This window comes from Stegostoma tigrinum, chromosome 5 (assembly GCF_030684315.1).
Source record: "Stegostoma tigrinum isolate sSteTig4 chromosome 5, sSteTig4.hap1, whole genome shotgun sequence".
Lineage (NCBI taxonomy): Eukaryota > Metazoa > Chordata > Chondrichthyes > Orectolobiformes > Stegostomatidae > Stegostoma > Stegostoma tigrinum.
The window spans coordinates 30,751,325-30,774,581 of NC_081358.1; the positions used below are offsets into that span (position 1 = coordinate 30,751,325).

The following is a 23,257-nucleotide window of genomic DNA, read 5'->3' on the forward strand; positions in this document are numbered from 1 at the left end:
ACATTTGCTCAGACTGGAAGCCAACAATTAGTGAGGTGTGCTGAGCTATTAATAAGGCATTTAGCAAGCTATAACACCCCCTTAATTGGCAACTTGCACTGCTTTGTGAAAAACTGACCCTGCCATTCCGCAAAAGCGTAAAGGATAGAGCAAGATACTCCTGACATCATTATGGACGTCATTAGATTTCTGTCCCAATTCTGCCACAATTCTCACTCAGACCTTTGTAATATTCAACCCATGTGACTGCAGTGAAAACTATTGTTTCCTTGAAGAAAAATTGAGTAAATCATTGAAAAAATAGAGGATACAGTGCTATGGGAAGAGGCCAGGGAAGTAGGATTAGTTTTGAACAGCTAAAGAAAAATGCCAACACAGGCTTTAGGGATTGAAGTGCTTGCTCTGTTGGAAATTAGACGACAAGATATAGGAGCAGAATTAGACCACTCAGCCATCGAGTCTGCACCACCATTTGATTATCGCTGATATGTTTCTCAAATAAATTTTTCAGAATTTTTAGACGTAGATTTTATTGTCATATATACTGAAATATAAGAATACAAGTACAGTGATAAGTGTGCAAAGTCGCCAACCTGGTTATAAAACTGGAATCTCAAAAAAAAAACAACAGCAGAAATAAAAGAAAACAAAGTTGAGAAAAACATCCAGATCTCAAAGTCTAAGTCTTATCTCCGTAAAGGTTTTTGGAACTACCAATGCAGGCCCTTGGGCCTAGCCACGGCCTGAAATACTTCTGCCTTTTCCCCATAACCCTTGACCCTCAACTAATCAAGAACCTAACCATCTCTGCCTTAAATACACTCAATCTCTTGGCCTCCACAGCCCTCTATGGCAATGACTTCCTCAAATTCACCACCCTCTGACTGGAGAAATTCCTTCTCATCTGAATTCTAAAGGATCCTCCTGAGAGGCTATCTCCTCAAGTCCTAGCCTCTGGAGGACTTATCCCAAGATATTCTTTACATGTCGTAGTTTTTAAAAAGGGGAAAGACTTCCTCCAAAACTTCTGATTCCCTGGTCCTCAATATCTCTCTTGCAGGCCCGACCAGTCCCCCTCCACTGACACCCTTATCTGCTTAGTCGAGCTCATCCTCACCCTTAACAACTTCTCATTCAACTCTTCCCACTCCCTACAAAGGGGCTGGCCATGGATACCCACATGGGCCCAAGCTTTACAGTCCCTCTTCCGCAGCTACACTGACACCATCCCCCACCTCTTCCTCCGTTATATCAATGACTGCATCGGTGCCATCTCCCACTCCCACGAGGAGCTTGAAAAGTTCATCCATTTTACAAACACCTTCCACCCCAACCTCAAGCTGATCTGGACCCTTTCTGATACCTCTCTCTCCTTCCTGAACCTCTCTGTTTCTATCTCTGGCAACCACCTGGAAACTGATATCCATTTCAAGCCTACCGTCTCCAACAGCTACCTAGAATACACCTCTTCTCACCCACCTTCCTGCAAGAATGCCATCCTCCCTTCCAAATTCCTTCGCCTCCGCCGCATCTGCTCCCAGGATGAGGCATTCCAATCCCCGGCATCCCAGATGTCCTCATTTTTCAACAACTGCAACTTCCCCTCCACAGTGTTCGAAAACAGCTTTTGTGCTCCTGAGTTGCTGCTTGGCCTGCTGTGTTCATCCAGCTTCACACTTTGTTATCCTTGACCACATCCATCAAGTTTCCTGCAACTCATCCCTCACACCCCCTCCCCGCAAAAACAACAAAGACAGAATCCCCCTCGTCCTCACGTACCACCCCACCAACCTCTGGATTCAATGCAATCCTCCGCCACTTCCACCACCTGCAATCTGACCCCACTACTGAGGACATTTTTCCCTCCACACCATTCTCTGCCTTGTGAAGGAACTGCTCTCTCCGTGACTCCCTTATCCGCTCCACACTCCCCACCACACCCAGCACCATTCCCTGAAACCGCAGGAAGCACTACACCTGCCCCGACACCTCATCCCTCACCCCTATCCCAGGCCCCAAGAAAACCTTCCATATTAGCAGATGTGCAGGTATTCACTCGAAGGTTGCAGGAACAGCACCTCATATTTTGCTTGGGAACCCTGCAGCCCAATGGTCTCAATGTGGACTTCACCAGCTTCAAAATCTCGCTTCCCCCAACCTCATCCCAACACTAGCCCTGCTCAACCCACTTCCTTGACCTGTCCATCTTTTCTCCCACCTATCCGCCTCTCACCTCACTGACCTACCCCACCCGAACCTCCTACCTACCAGCCTCATCCCCGCCTCCTTGACCTGCCCATCTTCCAATGACTGACCAACCCCCACCCTAACTCCCCACCTACATTCACCTTTATTGGCTCCATCCCCTGCCTCCTTGACCTGTCCGTCTCCTCTCCACCTATCTGCTCCTTTATCCACCTTCCATCCGTCTCCCCGCCGAACACTATTTATTTCAGAGTCCCCTTCCTCTCCCCCATTTCTGATGACCCAAAATGTCAGCATTCCTGCTCCTCTGATGCTGTCCGGCCTGCTGTGTTCAGCCAGCTGTACACCTTGTTATCTCAGGCTTCTGCATAATGTACTTATAGTGAAATCCTTGGAATCATTTAAAGTAAAATTATGCCTGTTTGACTTATTGTTTAGATTAATTCAGTTGAGTCAAATGCTCATCATTATGCTATGATACATTGAAAAGTCATTTCTGATGATGGATTTCTCCTTTTCCTTTCAGATGTCACTTCTGGTAGTTCTATGGACTGGGCCTATAAACATGGCATCCCATATGCATTTGCATTTGAACTGCGAGACACTGGATATTATGGATTTCTTTTACCAGAATCCCTCATAAAACCCACATGTACAGAAACAATGTTAGCTGTAAAAAATATTACAAACCACATTCTTAAGAAATGCCCTTTGAGTTGAGCTAGTCACCTTCACCTGATGAGAGTTTTTAAATTTAATTCAAAGCATTTCAAAGTATAACTTTTTGCTTAAGTTAACTTAACCAAACATTTACATCCCTTTCTACATTCTGGCTTCATATGAAGTGTGGGATAGATAATAAATGATAACTTTCCCAGTGACAATTAATCAATTTGAAAATAAATGTAAGTATTTTGGCAACCATAAATGACAGACATTTATTGCCATAAGCTTCATACTGTTACACAATATCACAAGAATGCAGAGTTTCACCTCCATCATGTGGGGTGAATCAAATTGGTTGGAGATTAGTATCTGCGATGCTGGGGACCTCTGAAGGAAACTAAGATGGACCACCCACTTTGCACTTTGGCTGAAGATTGTTGTGAATGCTTCAGCCTTATGTTTTGCAGCGATGTGCTGGTCTCTCCCGTCATTAAGGATGGGATACTTGTGGAGACTCTTCTACTGGTGCATTGTTTAATTGTCCACTACCCTTTATAACTGGATGTGGCAAGGCTGCATAGCTTAGTTCTGATCCATTGAATGTGAAATCACTTAGCTCTATCACTTGCTGGTAATGTTGTTTGGCATGAAAGTACTCCTGTTTTGTAGCTTCACTAGTTTGACACCACATTGGTAATTATGCCCCGCTGGCATGCCCTCCTGCACTCTTTTTATAAATGACCTGGATGAGGGCGTAGAAGGATGGGTTAGTAAATTTGCAGACAACACTGAGGTCGGTGGAGCTGTGGATAGTGATGAAGGATGCTGTAGGTTGCAGAGAGACATAGATAAGCTGCAGAGCTGGGCTGAGGGGTGGCAAATGGAGTTTAACGCAGACAAGTGTGATGTGATGCACTTTGGCAGGAGTAACCAGAAGGCAAAGTACAGGGCTAATGGTAAGATTCTTAGCAGTGTAGATGAGCAGAGAGATCTCGGTGTCCATTTACACAGATCCTTGAAAGTTGCCACCCAGGTTGACAGGGCTGTTAAGAAGGCATACAGTGTTTTAGATTTTATTAATAGAGGGATCGAGTTCCGGAACCAAGAGGTTATGGTGAAGCTGTACAAAACTCTGGTGCGGCCGCACTTGGAGTATTGTGTACAGTTCTGGTCACTGCACTATAAGAAGGATGTGGAAGCTTTGGAAAGGGTGCAGAGGAGATTTACCAGGATGTTGCCTGGTATGGAGGGAAAGTCTTACGAGGAAAGGCTGAGGGACTTGAGGCTGTTTTCATTAGAGAGAAGGTTGAGAGGTGACTTAATTGAAACATATAAAATAATCAGAGGGTTAGATAGGGTGGATAGGGAGAGCCTTTTTCCTAAGATGGTGATGGCGAGCACGAGGGGGCATAGCTTTAAATTGAGGGGGTGAAAGATGTAGGACAGATGTCAGAGGTAGTTTCTTTACTCAGAGAATAGTAAGGGACTGGAATGCTTTGCCTGCAACGGTAGTAGATTCGCCAACTTTAGGTACATTTAAGTCGTCATTGGACAAGCATATGGACGTACATGGAATAGTGTAGGTTAGATGGGCTTCAGATCGGTATGACAGGTCGGCACAACATCGAGGGCCGAAGGGCCTGTACTGTGCTGTAATGTTCTATGTTCTCCATTGACTTGATCGTAATGGTTGAATGGGGGATATGCTGAGCCATAAGGTCACAGATTGTGCTGGAGTACAATTCTGCTGCTGTTGATGGCCCACCGCGCCTCAGGGATACCCTGTCTTGAGTTGCTAGATCTGATCGAAGTCTGGTTTCCTTGCCAATGTCTGATCTGATGTCATGAAACTTCATGTGGTCCAGGGTCAATGTTGAGGACTCTCCCGACAACTCCTTTCTGACTGAACACCACTGTGCTGGGTCTGTCCTCCTGGTTGGACAGGGCAAATCCAGCAAAAGTGATAGTGGTAATAAAGTGTAGAGCTGGATGAACACAGCAGGCCAAGCAGCATCTTAGGAACAGAAAAACTGACACTTCAGGCCTAGACCTTCATCAGAAATAGGGGAGGGGGAGAGGGTTCTGAAATAAATAGGGAGAGAGGAGGAGGCAGATCAAAGATGGATAGAGGAGAAGATAGGTGGAGAGGAGACAGACAAGTTAAAGAGGCAGGGATGGAGCCAGTAGATGTGAGTGTAGGTAGGGAGGGGATAGGTCAGTCTGGGGAGGATGGACAGGTCAAGGGGGCAGGATGAGGTTAGTAGGTAGGAGATGGGGGTGTGGCTTGAGGTGGAAGGAGGAGATAGGTGAGAGGAAGAACAGGTTAGGGAGGCAGGGATGAGTTGGGCTGGTTTTGGGATGCAGTAGGGGGAGGGGAGATTTTGAAGCTTGTGAAATCCACATTGATACCATTGGATTACAGGGTTCCCAAGTGGAATATGAATTGCTGTTCCTGCAATCTTCAGGTGTCATTGTTGTGGCACTGCAGGAGGCCCAGGATGCACATGTTGTCTGAGGAATGGAAGGGGGAGTTGAAATGGTTTGCGAGTGGGAGGTGCAATTGTTTATTGTGAACCGAGTGTAAGTGTTCTGCAAAGTGGTCCCCAAGCCTCCGCATGGTTTCCCCGATGTAGAGGAGGCCACAACGGGTACAGCGATGCACTATACCACATTGGCAGATGTGCAGGTGAACATCTGCTTGATGTGGAAAGTCATCTTGGGGCCTGGGATGGGAGTGAGTGGGGGCAGGTATAGCACTTGGGTATGGTGGGGTTGGAAGGGAGTGTGCAGCGGACAAGTGAGTCACGGAGAGAGTGGTCCCTCCGGAAAGCAGATGAGGGTGGGGATGGAAAAATGTCTTTAGTGGTGAGGTCGGATTGCAGATGGCGGAAGTGTCGGAGGATGATGCGTTGGATCCGGAGGTTGGTGGGGTGGTACGTGAGGAGGAGGGGGATTCTCTGTTGGAAGAATTCTCTGTTGGAGAAGTCTGCACCAACATAACTACTACCAGAGGTGTGATAATCCCAATTTCTTGCAAGTGTTCTATATCTTTGACTGTTACGATATCTGAAGTACTCATCCAAATATTTTTTAAAGGTTATAAGATTTCCAACCTCCAATACCTTCCCAGGCAGTGCAATCTGGATTTCCCAACAACTGCTGAGTAAAAGGTTTTTTTTGCAAATCCTCCCTGAATCTCTTGCCCCTCACCCTAGATCTATGCCTTCTTATGACTGATCCCTCAACCAAGGGGAACAGCTGCTCTCTATCCACCCTGTCCATAGCCCTCAATCTTGTACAACTCAATCATGTACCCCTTCAGTCTTCTCTGCTCTAAAGAAAACAATCCAATCCTATCAAGAGATAATGGGAACTGCAGATGCTGGACAATCTGAGATAACAAAGTGTGGAGCTGGATGAACACAGCAGGCCGAGCAGCATCTTAGGAGCACAAAAGCTGACGTTTCAGGCCTTGATCCGAAAGATGCTGCTTGGCCTGCTGTGTTCATCCAGCTCCATACTTTGTTATCTCCAATCCTATTTAGGCTCTCCTTATACCTCACTTTCTCCATCCCAGGCAACATGCTGGTGAACGTCCTCTTTAACCCCTCTAGTGCTTTCACATCCTTCCTGTAGTGAGGTAACCAGAACAGCACACAGTACACCAGTTGTGGCTTCGAACCCATTTGAACTCATATTCCCAGACATTTACCTTAGTCTCTCAATTATTACACTAGTGATGATACCACCACAGCACCATCTCCCCTCACTCACCTGTTCATGCACTTGACACTTCAGGTTGAAGATGGTTGCGAATGCTTCAACTTTGTCTTTTGCACTAATGTGCTAATCATCCCACCCACCCGTAAACCCCATCATTGAGGATGGAAATATTTATGCAATTTGCTCCTCCAGACATAATTCAAATTCCACCACCTGCCATAATAGGTTTTGAACCTATGTCCTAGAACCTTAGGCTGGTCTTCTGGATTGCTAGTACAGTGGTATTACCACTGCACAACCATCCCCAGTCAGGACCTCTCAATTGCCATTCTATATTCATGTGCCCTTACCAAACCTTCAGCTGTAGCCTTTTCAATTACTTAACCCTTCACAGTCCAAACTCTCTGCTCATTACTGGCAGGAGAGGCAGAGAACCATGGGTGTAGCTACAATAGGTCACTTTAACTTCAATGCAGCATGAATGGATAGTTGCCATGGTTGAACAGTTGCTGTTGGAAACATGGTGCTGGCTGACAGTCACAAATGAAAACATTAGTTATTATGTCACGTCTTCCCCTACATCTAATATTAATGCCTGTCACCTGCAGCTGCAATGTCAATGTTATACCAGGAAGTGATGGAGAACAAAGTAATGGTGGTATCACATTGGACATTCCACCCATTGACATTCTTCTTGGTTTTAGCCCTCTCGAGGATCTGTGCCAACTCTGCAATTAAAAGTTTGCCCAAGGAGTTTCCAAGTCTTAATTATAATTCTTCTGAAATAGGATTACATTTTTTATTTGTTCATGGGATGCGAGCAGAAAGACACTTTGTTGCTCATCCCTAAATTCCCCTTGAGAAGGTTTTTCTTAGCAGTTAATTTGAATGTGCAACAGTCTATTCAGCATAGGTACTCTGCATTATGAGGAAGAAAATTTCAGGATTTTGACCCAGTGAAAGAAAAGTGTCTAATCCTAAGTCGGGATGGTGTGTGACTTGAAGGGAAATCTGTAGATAGTAGTTTTCCCCTGCATCTGAAGCCCTTGACCTTCTAAATGGCAGAGGTAGTGATTTTTGGAGCAAATACAGAAATGCAATATATGATAAAGCAGAAGCACAAGTCGAGACTTATAGAGCAGTATGCAATTTTGTAACTTTTTTAAAGCATTAGATGAAGTATTTTTGAACAGGGCAAAATATACAGCTTTATATCAACATCAACCAAATATTTATTTATTGGTAGTTCTACTGTGTATTTTACACTTACCATGAGAATTCATTATTGTATATTTCTAATAATAGCTTTGAATCTTGTAATTGACCAAGAAGTTGAGCAAGACAGAATGCCCTTTTAAAAAAAATTAATTATGTGAGTAGTACATGGCTTTAAACTAATGCATTTGTTAATTTAATATACATTCCCAGATAAAGGACCATAGTGCTTCCTTATTTCAGAGTTTGTTTAGCTGCCTTTCTATTTCAGCAATGATGCTGCTGCCTTGCTGGTTGGAGTGACACCTGCTGGGAGAGAACAGCAGAATTGTCATGACATTGATAAAGTTGATATTTACTATAAGTTATGTTTACAAAGGTATTCATTGATATAATGAAGGCAAAACACTGCAAAAGCTGGAAATCTGAACGAAAAGCATAAAGTATCAGAAACTATTATTATGTGGGATATACAAGGAAGAAATAGGAATTGCAGGTTGAGTAACATTGTGGAGAACTGAAAGAAATTGGAGATTGGGGTGCTCTCAAACAAGAAAAGGTCGAGCAGGCTGGATTGCTTTTTTGATACGGAGGGTAGATTTAATTCAGATGTATCCATTTATGAATGGCCTAGATAAAGTGGATAGCAATAGTAAATAACTAGGGGTATGGATTTAAAGTAACTGTCAGAAGGATGGCAAGGGAGTTAGGGAGAAAGTCTTTCATCCAGAGGATGGTAAGGATACAGAATCGGTCAACATTAACACTGCAGCCTCACAGCACCAGCAGCTGGGTTTGATTCTAGCCTTGGGCGACTATCTATGTGGGGTTTGTATGTTCTCCCTGCGTTTGCAAGGGTTTCCTCCCAGAGTCCGAAGATTTGCAAGCCAGGTGGACTAGTCTGTTATATGTGGGTTAATGGGGATAAGGTAGGGGGCTGGGTCTGGATGGGATGCTCTTCAGATGGTTGGTGTAGACTCAATGGGCTGAATAGCCTCTTTTTGCACAGCAGAAATTCTATGATTCTGTGATAGGTGACTTCCTCAAAGGATGGTTCATGTGGAAATTCATGACATTAGTAGAAAATCTGATTCCGATGTCACAAATGAGATGGGCTATATGGCCACCTCTTGTGCCACAGAGTTCCTAAATTTTAACAATCTGTACTGGAAGTGATTTCATTAACTTACTATAATCATTGATGCTATTATTTTGGATGGGAGGTGTAACATTTCTCCTATTACCATTTTCAGTGGCTGCAGGCCTATTTTCATTCCTTTACTTGTCCCTTACTGCTGTTCCATTTTGTTCCTTCATTCATTTTATTGTTTAGTAATTCCTGGCGTCCATCATATTGCACCTTTTGTTCTTTTCTATTCTCCATATACTTGTTCATGAACTGTTTAACTTTCAACTTCTTGCAGCTTTGACAAAAGGTCATAATCAATCTGAAAGACATTCAAGTGAGCTAGAGTGGGATATAAATAGGGTGAGAGGAGTTGCATTACTGATTAAGGAGGATATAATAGCTGTACTGAGAGTGGAAATCTAGGAGGGTTCATCCAGGCTATATAGGTGAAACTTAAGAATAAGAAAGATGTAATCATTATAGTGGAGTTACACTATGGGCTTCCCAATAGCCAGCCCCGGATTGAGGAACAGATATGTAAGCAGATCAGGGAACGATGTAAAAATGTTTCGGAGACAGTAGGAACTGCAGATGCTGGAGAATCTGAGATAACAAGGTGTACAGCTGGATGAACACAGCAGACCAAGCAGCATCAGAGGAGCAGGAAGGCTGATGTTTCAGGCCTAGACCCTTCTTCAGAAATGATTTATAATATAAAGGCTAACCAGGGAATGGAAAGTTCCACTCAAGGACAAAGGAGAAGCTAGAGGAAATGGGTGAGGTCCTTAATGAGAGTTTTGCCTCGGTATTCACTAATGAGAAGGACATAGATCGTGGTATTAGGAATGGATACGTTGATACATTGATATTCTGGAGCATGTCAATATTAAAAAGGAGGAGGTCTCCGATGTCTTGAAAAACATGGAGTGGATAAGTTGCAAGGGCCTACTGAGATTTATCCTCAGGACTTGATGGGATCTATCCCAGAATGCTAAGGGAGACAGTGAGGCAATTGTTACAGCCTTGTACAAAACCTTCGTATCCTCTTTAGTCCTCAGAGGACTGGAGAATGGCCAATGTGGTTCACTTGTTTAAAAAAGAGCGACAGGGATAATCCAGGAAATTACAGGCTGGTGACCCTTACATCAGTGGTAGGGAAATTGGAGAAGATTCTTTGAAATAAGATTTACTCACATTTGGAACAAGATTGACTCACATTTAGAACAATATAGACTTACTAGTAATAGGCTGCATGACTTTGTGCAGGGAAGGTCATATCTCAAAAAATTGTTTGAGATTTTTTTTGAAAGGGACAAAGATAATTGATTAGGGCAGGGCAGTAGATGTTGTCCACATGGACTTTAGCAAGGCCTTTGACAAAGACAGTCTCTCATAGCAGGCTGATATAAAAGGTGAGCTGGAAGATGGATACAGAACTGGTTTGGTCATAGGAGACAGAAAGCAGCAGCAGGAGGGTGTTTTTCCGAGTAGAGGTCTGTGACTAGTGATGTTCTTCAGGGATCAGTGCAGGGACTGCTGTTGTTTGTAATGTATATAAATGATTTGGAGAATAATGTAGGTGGTGTAATTAGTAAGTTTACAGACAACGCAAAGATTGGTAGGGTGGAGGAGGGTTTATTGTGGATAGATGAGCAGTCCATGGTGACGCAGGCGATGTTTCCAGAGAGCAGTTGGTTAAGGTAGGATGAAGCGGTTAAGGGCCATTGAATAGCGTGTGCCTTGAGTTAAAGTCCACAAACCTCAATGACAAGTGTGTGTAGCTACATGAGTGAAAGGGGATGGCAACATATAGCCTTACAGAGCACAGATGGTCATTAACCTCCTTCCCATTGTTGTACTTTGCATTTCACCTGGGACACTATCTTGGCCCAACCTGCTTATTCCTCGTGGTAGGACCTCCGTTGCTAATCAGCAGGATACACTACTCCACCATTCCTACTTCAGGTTCCTGTTGACAAACCAAGGATAGTCTTGCCTCCCCATTTCCTTGGGGATATTGGTGCAGGACCACAGTGTGAAGAGCAGCTCCTAGTTTACAGTGTCTAAGTTGTTGTGGAGTTGTTCTTTAAAAATGGTGCGGATGTTACATCTGCTGGAAACTGCTAGCAGACTCCTTCCTCTTTGCCACACAATTCCACAATGGGTACTGTAGAGCCTTGATGCACATTTAATAAGTTGAAGAAGGTGTGAGAAAAGTTGGAACGTGCCATGTCAGACTGGGCAATGTGAATCATACTTAAGAAAATATTTTGCCAAAATATGGGAAAGTTTTGCCCAATATTGGGTCTGACGGTTACCCCGGTTGTTATCCCGGTGGTTATTCTCAGTTCTGACTGTTATCCTGGTGGTTATCCTGGTTCCTGTCCCAGCTCTGACAGTTATCCTGGTTGTTATTCCTGGGTTAGACGGTTATCCTGATGGATATCCAGGTTGTTATTCCTGAATCTGGCAGTTATCCCGGTTGTTATTCCCAGGTCTGACGGTTATCCTGGCTGTTATTCCCAGGTCTTACGGTTATCACAGGCCTGACGGTTATCCCGGCTGGTATTCCCGGGTCTTACTGTTATCACAGGTCTGATGGTTATCCTGGTTGTTATTCTCGGGTGTGACGGTTATCCCGGTTGTTATTCCCGGTTTGATGCTTATCACAGGTCTGACGGTTATCCCGTTTGTTATTCCCGGGTTGATGGTTATCCCGGTTGTTATTCCTGGGTCTGACGGTTATCCTGGTTGTTATTCCCGGGTCTGATGGTTATCATAGATATGACGGTTATCCCGGTCGTTATTCCCAGGTCTGACGGTTATCCCGGCGGTTATTCCCAGGTATGACAGTTATCCCAGGTCTTATTCCCGGGTCTGATGGTTATCCCGGTTGTTATTCCGGGTTCTGATGGTTATCACAGGTCTGACGGTTATCCCGGTTCTGACGGTTATTACAGGTCTGACCGTTATCCCGGTTCTTATTCCCGGGTCTGACGGTTATCACAGGTCTGACCGTTGTCCCGGTTCTTATTCCCGGGTCTGACGGTTATCACAGGTCTGATCGTTATCCCGGTTCTTATTCCCGGGTCTGACGGTTATCCCGGTTGTTATTCCGGGTTCTGATGGTTATCACAGGTCTGACCGTTATCCCGGTTCTTATTCCCGGGTCTGACTGTTATTCCGGAGCCGCCCCTGTCCGCTCGCGCCTAGCCCCGCCCTGCCGCCTGTGACGTTGCTTCCTCCCAAGATGGCGGCCGTGTCTGTGTAATGGAGGAGTTTGGCTTCTGGCTTCACCCTTGTCCCGGTTAGAGCCGTCAGAATTCACCAGTCCCTCTGGCAGGCAGGCGGCTGTAGCTCCCTGCTGTTGTCCGGATTATCCTCCTCAGTCCCTCACCTTTGCTGTCCGTGCTCTTCCTGAGCGGTTAAAGAGGAGGAAGACGGAATAAATTAATAAAATTCGGAAAATCCAGCAGGAGCGAGTGTGTGAGAGTACCTTAGGCCGCTTCGAGTCAGCTGCCCCGTCATGTATGAAGGGAAAAAGACGAAGAACATGTTTCTCACTCGGGCGCTTGAGAAGATTTTGGCTGATAAGGAGGTGAAGAAGGCGCACCACTCTCAGCTGCGCAAAGCCTGTGAGGTGGCACTAGGTGAGAGGCATCTTTCCTTTATTTACAATAGACACAGGGCACGGAGGTTTCAATTTACAAGGCAATGTGAGAATGAACAAAGCAATTACTAATAATTTCAATACTGTCAATCCTAAAATACATGAAAACTGTAGTTGTGTCAAACAAGTGCGGGGCTCAATTCATCTGGCATAAAATGATTTCAAAGTATCGTATTCACAAATGTGTGTTTATATTTAACACACAGAATCAACAGTGAAGTTTCAATGTATTTAAAACACTTGGAAAAAAATTTAAAAAGTTGAATGCTGGATGGGGGCAAATTCAGACCGGATGATACTACAAAGAAATAAGAATGTTTCATATGTGTGTTTGCATGTGGGATATGCATGGCCATTGGGACATGACTTGTAATTTTAAAGGCATTGTGGTGATAATAATGGATGGTATGTGTCCCATTACTCTACATGTGTTGTGGGGAGGATAAGAATAAACGACCAATACTGTCAATTGATATAGGGGTAATGCCTGGACTAGGAGACGAATCAACAAATAAGAAACTAATTTTGTTTCACGCAAAGATTATCTCTAAAATCTTTTCTTGATTTAATTGATACTGACACATAAGCTGAATGTCTGACATACTGTGAAATGAAGTGTCAATTTAACAACACTTTGACATTAATGTGTAAGTAATATGATGTTAGATGTATTTATTTCATTTAAGGTATATGTTAAATTGATATAGAATCTTGTCTTAAAACATGAAGATGCTACACATTTGCATTTTTTAATTTTGTTCTGGAATTTGGCATTGCTTTTCATGTTGTGGTAATAGCTATCCTAGCTACTTGAATGATTTGAATTATTACCTCAAGTAATAGCTATGATTGGGAGAAGTTTCAACTGATAGTAAGGAGTGCAGCTATATTTGAAACAGTGAAAGATTCATCCATGACATTTTACGTATTATACTGGATATACCCACATGAAGTCAGAGTGACTCATCTGATTGTGTTTCTCTTTCCATTTCTGCAGAATTCTAGTTGAATTCATATTGTTGTTGATCACATTTGTAGGCTAGATTCATGATCATGTTAACTTTTGTGAAACAGTGTGGATCATTAACGAAGATGTCACAAAAGGCAAAATATTTATTAAGTACACTAAAATACTCATGTTCGTTCTTTTTCTGACTAATGAAACAAGAGTGACAAAAGATCTTGGAGTAATGAATTAAACCGACTAATCCCTGAGTAGGAAGGCCTTAGTTATATAGTTATTTTTTGGTGTAATAAGCATGTTCAGTACACAGGATCATAATGCAGTTGGAGCAATCTAGGCATGATATTTCAATGGGAAGAGTTGTTTGAATGGATTAGTTTGATTTTGGAGATCAACTGAAATTGAATGTACAGGTTATATGATCAAAATGCTGAACTAGTATACAGCATCTGGAACCTGCAGTTGATGTTTCTTAAATTAATTATTCATTTAATTAACGCTTCAATCTAACACCAGAACATTGTATAACATGGTAGAGTTTGTGTCAGGTGTGTTGATTGCTTCCCTAATCTAAAATTTTAGGTTTTGCTGAAATTGTTTTTCTTTATCACCACTTGTACAAAACCACAACGGGGCAGTATATTAGTGAGATTAGTGTTTCGCAATGTGATTTATTTAGCCTAATTTTCATCATTAGGTTTCTAGTCCTATAGTTTTGAATTTTTAGTTGTATTGAAGGAATCCATTTGATTGTGATAACAAATCAAAATAAAAACAGCTATTTGTTGAAACAATATTTTATTGCACTGAGTACTGTTTTTGAAAAGTAATCATATTTCATGTTCCACCTTAACTATGTTGAACGTGTAGATCTAAATTCTCATGTTACAGGTGTATTTGCTGTCTCTTAATATTTCTGCATGTTCTGATTTTGTAGCTCAGAAACATTAAAACTATGGTGAATTCTGCTGCAGTCAGGGGGGAACCTTGTCCATTCAGTGTAATTTATTTGCTTTTATGTTGTTGTAAGTGACTCCTTTTGCTAACAAAGACCCTAGTTTATTAGAATGAATAGCTTTTCTTGCTAATTTTTGAGTGGGACTATTTCTAGGATTCCTGGAGCTAAGCAGATAATTATGCATTGTCGTGTAACTGATGGTGAAGGAGGGCGAAGAAGCCTGGATGTGTCTGCAGCAAATGGTCTTGTCAGAACAACGGCATGCAAGTGTTTTGAACTGCATTGTCTGTAAATTAATTCTGATCTAAAGCACTTGTTTAAATGTAATATTTTATTAATTGAAACTGTACAGCGGAAGTTTTTTGTGGTTGATGTTGGTGAGTCTCTATTTAAAGCAGGAGCAAGTAAAACAGTAGAATATAGATTAATTTAATTGATTCATGTTTTATTTCCATGTGTAGCAAACAAAAAAAAGGAAAAACCTCAATTTGGCTGTTTACTGGATTATTTGTTTTCTGTCATTTTGTTCGACAACTAGATTATGTAGATTCATGTATTTTCCTTTAATCTACCTACAATTGTTAACATCATCATTGCTTAATATTGTGTTATGCACAAATTTATTCATTTCTACCATAATTTGATGCAATTGTGGTTTATTAACATGTATGTACAAAGGTAGGGTCTTTGCCCATGTAGTGTTAGAATTGCCAAGAAAACAATTGCTTCAGTGTGGTTTTAAAGTTAATAGCAACACTACTGATTTGAGTTGGCTGAGGCGACAAAGCTGCTAGATTGGGTCTGTGATGGGTGGTGAGGGAATCATCAAAAAGGAACAGCTTGAATCAACCTCAGCCTTACCACTCTACCTGTCACATCCTCTGCTCGTTACGTGCTCAGTAGGAGTCACCATGGTGCAGTGATTGTGGAGACCAAGTCCGCTTTTCACATTGTGGATACCCTCTGTCACATCATGTACACTACCACTTTTCTAAGTATGACAGGCTTTGAAAAGGCCTAGCAAACAAAAACAGCACTCATGAGACTAAATGAGCCATCATCAGCATTGGAATCATATTCAGCTGCAATCCGAAAGCTCATGCCCAGCATATCCATTGTACCATTACTATCTAGCGGAAGATTAACTCTGCTTCGATGAAGAGCACAGATCAAGTGCCCTAGTAGGCTTACCTAAGAATGAGTTGTCAAACTAGTAAAGCTACTATGCAGGATTGCTTGGAAGCCAAACAACAGAATGAATGAAGTGATGCCACAGTATTTAAGGCAGATCTAAGCTCTGCGCTCCTGCCACACTCAGCTGCGAATGAGAGTTGACAAGTAAACAGCTAATAGGTGGTTGAGCCCCCACATGCATCCCCATCCCCCACATGCATCCCCATCCCCAATGTGGGTGAGCCCAGCAAATCAGTGCAAAAGTTAAGACTGAAGTATTTACATTCATCTTCAGCCAAAGTACTTAGTTGATGATCCTGAACTCCTTTTGCAATCTCCAGTATCACAAGTGCCATCATTCAATCAATTTGATATGAAGAAATGGCATTTATCTAGCAATGTGGAAGATTTTCAGCCATGTCCTCGTCACAAGAATTCAGGAAATTCGCAAGACCAATTCACACTGACCAGTTATAGTGCCAGCTGGCTGCTCTTGATCATGAGCTAAGTGATAGGGATTTTTGAGGGTGACTATAAAGTGGCAAAGTGTGGAGCTGGATGAACACAGCAGGCCAAGCAGCATCTCAGGAGCACAAAAGCTGACGTTTCGGGCCTAGACCCTTCATCTCTCTGAAGAAGGGTCTAGGCCCGAAACGTCAGCTTTTGTGCTCCTGAGATGCTGCTTGGCCTGCTGTGTTCATCCAGCTCCACACTTTGTTATCTTGGATTCTCCAGCATCTGCAGTTCCCATTATCACTATAAAGTGGCACTTGTTCAGCAATAACCTGCTTATTAATGCTCAGATTGTGTACAGCTAGGCCATTCACCTCCTGACTTCATTGCAACCTTGGTTCAAACTTGGCAAAAGAGCTAAACCCCAGAAGTGAGAGGAGGGGCTGCCCTTCCCATCAAGGCAGGATTTGGCTGAATATGACATCAAGGAGCAAAACTGGAGTCATCTGAATTTTTGGGGGAAAAATCTCTGTTTTTTGGGGCCAGACCTTGCACAAAGGAATATGGTTGTCGTTGTTCGAGGTCAGTCATTTCAGTTCTAGGATGGGCCAGTGACATCCACATCCCATGAATAAGTTTTTTTTTAAAAATCACTAAAGCAGGCCCTCTGGGTAGTAACCGAGACTCAACCATCTGCAGCTGCTTCACCAATGACTTTCTTCCAACGTCTGGTCAGAAGTGGAGATCTTCGCAGCTGATTGGTGTTGAACATGATGCATTCACAGCTCCTCAGATACTGAACCAATCCATGGCCAAATGCAAGACCTGGATGACATTCAGGCTTGGGCTGATAAGCAGCAAGTGTGATATTTTAGAATTTGGATTTTGAGTTGGGGCATGGGTGTTTTGGTCTGTTTGTAGGGGGTTTCCTGATTAACTTGTCAGTACTTATTAGTACCATGATCTTTTTTAAAGCTCTGTAAGGGAATGAGTCCCTGGGGTGGTAATGGCAATTTGTTTGCATTGGGAGAGTTTCATGCTTGGATAGAGTAAACATTTAAGAAACAGTAACTGTTTAGAAGGACCAGTATTATTTTTGCTTAAGGGCAAAATCCTTAGCTTGGAAAGCTTTTTTTTCAATTTGCAGCAGTCTTCATTGAAGTTATATACGGGATCAGGAATGGGCCATTTAGCCCTTTGAGCCTGCTCTGCCACTCAACTAGATCATGGGCGATCTGTGGTCTATCTTCATATGCTTGTTTAATCTTAAAAAAAAGTCTCTCTCATACTTAAATGTAACATTTGAATTAGTATCAATCGCTATTTGAGGGAAAGGTCCAAAACTTCTATACTCTTTGCATTTAGAAGTGTTTTCTAACATCTCTCCTGAATGATCTGGCCCCAATTCTTAGACTATGACCCCAGTTCTAAATCTTCAAACGACAGAAATAGTTTATTTTTATCTACTCTGCCTTTCCTTGTTAATATTCTGAAGACGATTTGTAGCTTGGGTGTTGATAAGATTGTACACTTGCTCATCAACCCGGCATGTTTAGTTGCAGACGTTTCACCACCCTGCTAGGTAACATTGTCAGTGTGCCTTCAGTGAAGCGTCGGTGTTCTGTCCCGCTTATTAGTTAGGCACCTCGGTTTGCTGGGGTGGTTGGCATCACTTCCAGTTCTGTTTTTCAGCAGTTTGTATAATAGATTTGGCAGTGATGCCAACCACCCCAGAAAACTGAGGTGCCTAACTAACAAGCAGGACAGAACACCAATGCATCACTGGAGGCGCACTGACAATGTTACCTAGTAGGGTGATGAAATGTCTGCAGCCAAATACACCTGCTTGGTGAACAAATCTACAACTTCATTCTAAAGACCTTGATAGATCTAAATTCTACAGAATAAAGGTTGAATTTGTCTAATCACTCAGTCGTCCCTGAAGTCCAGGTGTCGTCCCTGTAAACATGTGTTGTACTCCCTCTTAAGCCAAAACATCCTTTCCAAGGTGTGGTGCCCAGATCTGTTCTTTATAGTCTAAGTGTGATGTGATTAGGTTTTTGTTTAAAAAAAGTATAATTACCGCATAATGTCTGCATTTGTATACTGCAGCCCTTTAGATATGAAGACCAGCATTCCGTAAGCCACCTTGACTATTTTCTGCGAGGTAGTAAGAAGTGCTGATGCTGGAGTCAAAAACAACAGTGTGGATCTGGAGAAACACAGCAGGCCAAGCAGCATCAGAAGAATAGGAAAGTTGACATTGTGGGTCAGGACCTTCTTCAGAAATTGGGGTGGGGGGGGTGAAGGGAAGGGAGCTCAAATAAATAGAGGGGGAAGGGAAATCAAATAAATAGAGAGGAGGGGTGGGGATGAGGGTGGTAGGTGGGATGGTGATAGGGTGAGTGCAGATAGTGGCAGAGATTGGTCAGTGAGATGGGAGGAGCAGATAGATGGAGAAAAGATGGACAGGTTGTGTCAGGTCAAGGAGGTGAGGATGAGAGAGAGGGTTGGTCATGGGATGAGGCTGAGCGGTGGGGAGATTTTGAAACTGTAAAGTCTACACTTAGGCTGTGGGTTGTAGACCTCCAAGATGGAATATAAGCTGCTGCTCCACCAGTTTCGGGGTGTCGTCATTGTGACACTGGAGATGGCCCAGAATGGACATGTTGCTGTGGGAGTTGAGGTGATTCGTGGCCAGAAGGTGTATCATTTTCGCTCTACAGATGCTCTACAAAGTGGCCTCCAAGCCTCTGCTTGGTCTGACCAATGTAGAGGAGGCCACATTGGAAGCAGCAGATGCAATAGACGACATTGACGAATGTGCAGGTGAACCCCTGTTTGATGTGGAAGGTTTGTTTGGTGCCTTGAATATAGGTGAGGCGGGAGGTGTAGCACTTCCTACAGTTGCAGAGAAAGGTACTGGGTGTGGTGGGGCTATTGGGGAGTGTGGAGCAAACAAGTGATTCGCAGAGAGAGCAGTCCCTACAAAAGGAAGGGGTGGGGAGGGAAATGTATCTTTGGTTGTGGGGTCACATTGCAGGTGGTGAAAGTGGTGGAGAATGATATGTTGGACGCTGAGATGAATGGGTTATGTGTGAGGACAAGGGGGGATTCTGTCTTTGTTTTTATGGGGAGGCGGGGGAGAGTATGTGAGGGCAAGAGATATGGGAAACGCAAGAGATGCGGTCGAGAGCATTTTGCTCTACCAAAGCAGGAGATGTTGCAGTCCTTGAAATAAGAGGACATCTGGGATGTTTGGGAGTGGAGCGCTCCATCTTGGGAGCAGATGCATCGGAAGTGGAGGAATTATAACTAGGCATTCTTGCAGGAAGGTGGGTGAGAGGAGGTGTAGTGTAGATAGCAGTGGGCTTCAAGTAGATGTTGGTTTTGAGGCGGTCACCAGAGATGGAGACAGAGGTCCAGGAAGGAGAGAGAGGTACGGCAGATGGTCCAGGTGAACTTGAGGTTGGGATGAAAGGTGTTAGTAAAGTCGATGAACTATTCAAGGGCCTTATGGGAGATGAGGCAGCACGATACAGTCATTGATGTAGCAGAGCAAGAGGTGGGGGACATTGCCAGTGTAGCTGCAGGAGAGGGACTGCTCCATGTATCCTGCGAAGAGGCAGGCATAGGTTGGGTTCATGCAGGTTCCCATGGTGATCCCCTTAGTCTGTAGGAAGTGGGAGGAGTTGAAGGAGAAGTTAACAGTAAGCACGAGTTTGCTTAAGTGGATCAGGGTGTCAGTAGAGGGGGACTGATTGGGAAGGGTGGGATGGGTAGATGAGAAGGAAGATGGGCAAGATGTCAGGTCACGGAGGTGGGGTGAGGAGGAGGTTTGGACATGGAATGAGGCTGGGGGTGGGGAGATTTTGAAGCGAAAGAATGCTATGTTGAGCTTACAACATTGGGTTGTAAGCTTCCGAGGTGGAATGTAAGGTGTTAGGCCACACGAACATTGGAGGAACAACTGTGACATTGGAGAAGTACAAAGAACTTATTTCCTTGGAATTTACTGAAATGGGAGTCATTGCTTAGGACGGTCATGAGAGTTCTTATTCAAAGTTTAACTGAAAGTTCTAAGTATTTTATCACAAAAGGTTAAGGTATAAAGGAGATAAGCCAACAAAAGCATTGAGAGAGACTGGAACGAATCAGTCGCTGATGCCACCTGATGAAGCTATTTGTCTTGCACAGGGGTTAATGAAGAAATTAATATGAATTGGAGGTATAGAAGGGGAGTACAAACCAGTCTCATTATACAGCGTTGAACTAAAGCACTTAAGGAAGTTGAAGTGGGATTAATGAAATAAATTCCTACAGAAGGAATTGATTTATATTTTGGATATGATGTCGTAGGTCCAAGAATATTGGCCCCTCTAGTGGAGATGAGAGAAACTGGCATGTTTCATGACTACATCTCTGGCCTATGTAATTAGACAGCAAGAAAAGGAGTCAGTGAAACCATGAGATGATTTGGAAATTTGTTTGCAATACAGTTCTTGAAAAGTTATCTAAGCAGGATGAAGGTAAAGACAGTGAAGCTGATACGTTTCTCTTGCGTGCTTGAATAGAATTGCAGCAAATTGGCTTGGTTTGGAATTGAATCAAAAAAAACTTCCTCTTGGAATTTAATCAGAATCAATACCCAAGTGTCATTACTTGAAAACGAAATTTTAGTGAGGAAGTAGTGACAACTTCAGTGGAATGGCACTTTGAGGAATGGGCAATTATCCATTGGTGGCAGTCGCATCTGATCATCGTAATGAAATTTTGAGTAGCTCACAAATTCCAACAGCAGTTCACTTGGGTTTGAAGAAAAAAAACAGACTAGATATTAAAACATTTTTATTGGCCAAGATTGCATAAAGATGGGGTCAAATTTTGCCAGACATACCATATGTGTCAGATAGTGGGGAAACCCTAATTTGCAATTAAATGTGCACCTTTAATGTTGACAACCGCCTTTTAAAAACTGTTTGGCAGGGTCTTAAAATATTGTCAGATCCTACCTGAAGCCCTGAATGGTAATCTAATCTTTTAATGTATATGGATGTTTCCCCAAGATTTCCTCAAGCATTACTTTTGGAGAAAAAAATGCGCAGACGTGATAGTGGAAATGACAATTCAGTTTTTTTATCTTGAGTATGGATTACCCAAAAAAGCAATCCAATCAAGGTCCATATTTTACGTCACAGATGTTCAGAGAAATGATGTCTAGTTTGGGAATAAACTAATTTAATCATTTCCTAATGACCCATAATCAGAAGGTGCATTTGAAAAGTGGCATTAGACTTGAAGACTGTGATTCGAGTTTATTGCCAAAAATGCCCTAATGATTGGGATAAGTGAATTCCTTTGCTACTGTTTACCATGAGGGACACTTCCAATGAGTCCGCAAAATTTAGCCTTTTTGAACTAATCCATGGACATAACATGAGAGCTCGCTTAAATTAATTTAAGAGAAATTGATAAACCAATGAACAGCGTCCGTTCCCAAACAATAATTTGACTTTAAGAGACACTGACCAAATTTTGAGAGTTGGCTAAACCGCATTGAAAGGTGTTCAACCAAAGTGAAAAATAGAGCCAGTCAGCCCAAGTTCAAAATTCAGTTGCCTGAGATAACGTGCTAGTCTTGTTACCTTCCTCTAGGAAACCATTAAAAGTAACGTTTGCTCACTGGACCGTATCAAATCAAAAAGAAACTGGTACATAAATTATGGAAGAAAGCAAAAGTTGGGGCTGGTGACTCTCCTTCAGTTCTGATTCAGTCACTGGATTGGAAATGTTAACTGTTTTCTTTCCATAGATTTCTGTCTTTCTCGAGCAATTTCTGTTTTTGATTCTGACGTCCAGCATCTGCAGTTCTTTGTTTTATTTTTATGTAAATTATGTACTGATTACTCCAGACAGGAAAAAGAGTCAGCACATCTATCATTTTAACTATTTAAAGAGATGACAGGAATAATAGTTGGGAGAAATGTGGTCTTATGCAATGAAAGAAAAAGGAAGCAAAATTTTAAAAAAAAACAGAACAATTGAAGAATGAATCAGAAATACAAAATATGAAATTGACCTTCCAGTGATTTAGGCACTATGCATCAACAAATCTAAGAGAATGGATTGCATCATGCTTTATCTTCGAGAAAGTTACTGAAGCGACTTATGAAGGCTATTAAATAATTATAAGTCAATTTGTGGGAATAGTCCAGAAAAAGTGATTTTTGTCTGTTTATGTGAGAATACATTAAAGAAAGCAATATCCTTACAGATTCAGTCCAGGGAAATTAACTTGTGAGGTAAGAGATTGAGTTCATGTTGGACAATGACATTATTGGGTGAAGATTACCTATTGTGTAAGCGATGGCGTAGTGGTACTATCACAAGACTATTAATGCAGAGACTCGGGTAATGTTCTGGGGGCCTGAGTTCAAATCCCACTATGGAATTTGAATTCAATAAGAATTTGGAAATAAGAGTCTAAGGATGACCATGAAGCCATTGTCGAAACACATCTGGTGCACTAATGCCCTTTAGGAAAGGAAATCTACCATAAGTTTGTTGATTTGCTCACTGAGCTGTCTTGATTTCATTCAGACGTTGCGTCACCATGCTTGGTAACATCAACAGTGAGGCTTCCGATGAAGCAATATTGTTCTACTGCACTAGGCATTTATACTGTCTGGTCCATTATGGTGAGGAGTATCATTTCAAGTTTTGTTCTGTATGAATTTGGGGTCCAATTCTCTGTTTGTTGATTACATCGTGGGTTGTGAACCATGCCACTAGGAATTCCCGTGCATGCCTGTATTTGGCTTGGCTACTATAATAACGTTGTCCCAGTTAAACTGATGAACTTCATTGTCCGATTGTACTGGTATTAAAGAAAGTTTGTCATGTCGTTTTGCTAATAGCTGATGTTCATGAATTCTGATGGCTAGTTTCCTTCCTGTCTGTCCGATGTTGTGCATGTGGCAGTCGTTGCAGGGTATTTTGTAAACTAAGTTGGTTCTGCATGTTTTGGGTCTGTGGTCTTTAATCCTTATGAGTGTTTCTTGTATGGTGGCTTTTCCTTGTGTGCTACCATGATTCCCAGTG

At 42.6% G+C, this 23,257-nt stretch overlaps 2 protein-coding genes across 7 annotated transcripts in view; both read left to right on the forward strand.

Annotated features, from left to right (window-relative positions):
- The window catches only part of cpa6 (carboxypeptidase A6), a 75,433-nt gene extending 72,261 nt beyond the window's left edge, over positions 1–3,172 (forward strand). For 2 of the 3 annotated variants that reach the window (XM_048529645.2, XM_048529646.2), the window contains exon 11: positions 2,732–3,172. In XM_048529645.2, coding sequence (XP_048385602.1) covers positions 2,732–2,925 — 194 coding nt within the window. In that variant the 3' untranslated portion in view covers positions 2,926–3,172. The remainder of the gene's footprint in view (positions 1–2,731) is intronic. The other variant, XR_007247415.2, reaches the window with a different exon arrangement.
- An 8,981-nt stretch (positions 3,173–12,153) lies between these two features.
- arfgef1 (ADP-ribosylation factor guanine nucleotide-exchange factor 1 (brefeldin A-inhibited)) overlaps positions 12,154–23,257 on the forward strand; it is a 168,709-nt gene continuing 157,605 nt past the window's right edge. For all 4 annotated transcript variants that reach the window (XM_048528690.2, XM_048528692.2, XM_048528693.2 and 1 more), the window contains exon 1: positions 12,154–12,588. In XM_048528690.2, the coding sequence (XP_048384647.1) occupies positions 12,465–12,588 (124 nt within the window). In that variant the 5' untranslated portion in view covers positions 12,154–12,464. The remainder of the gene's footprint in view (positions 12,589–23,257) is intronic.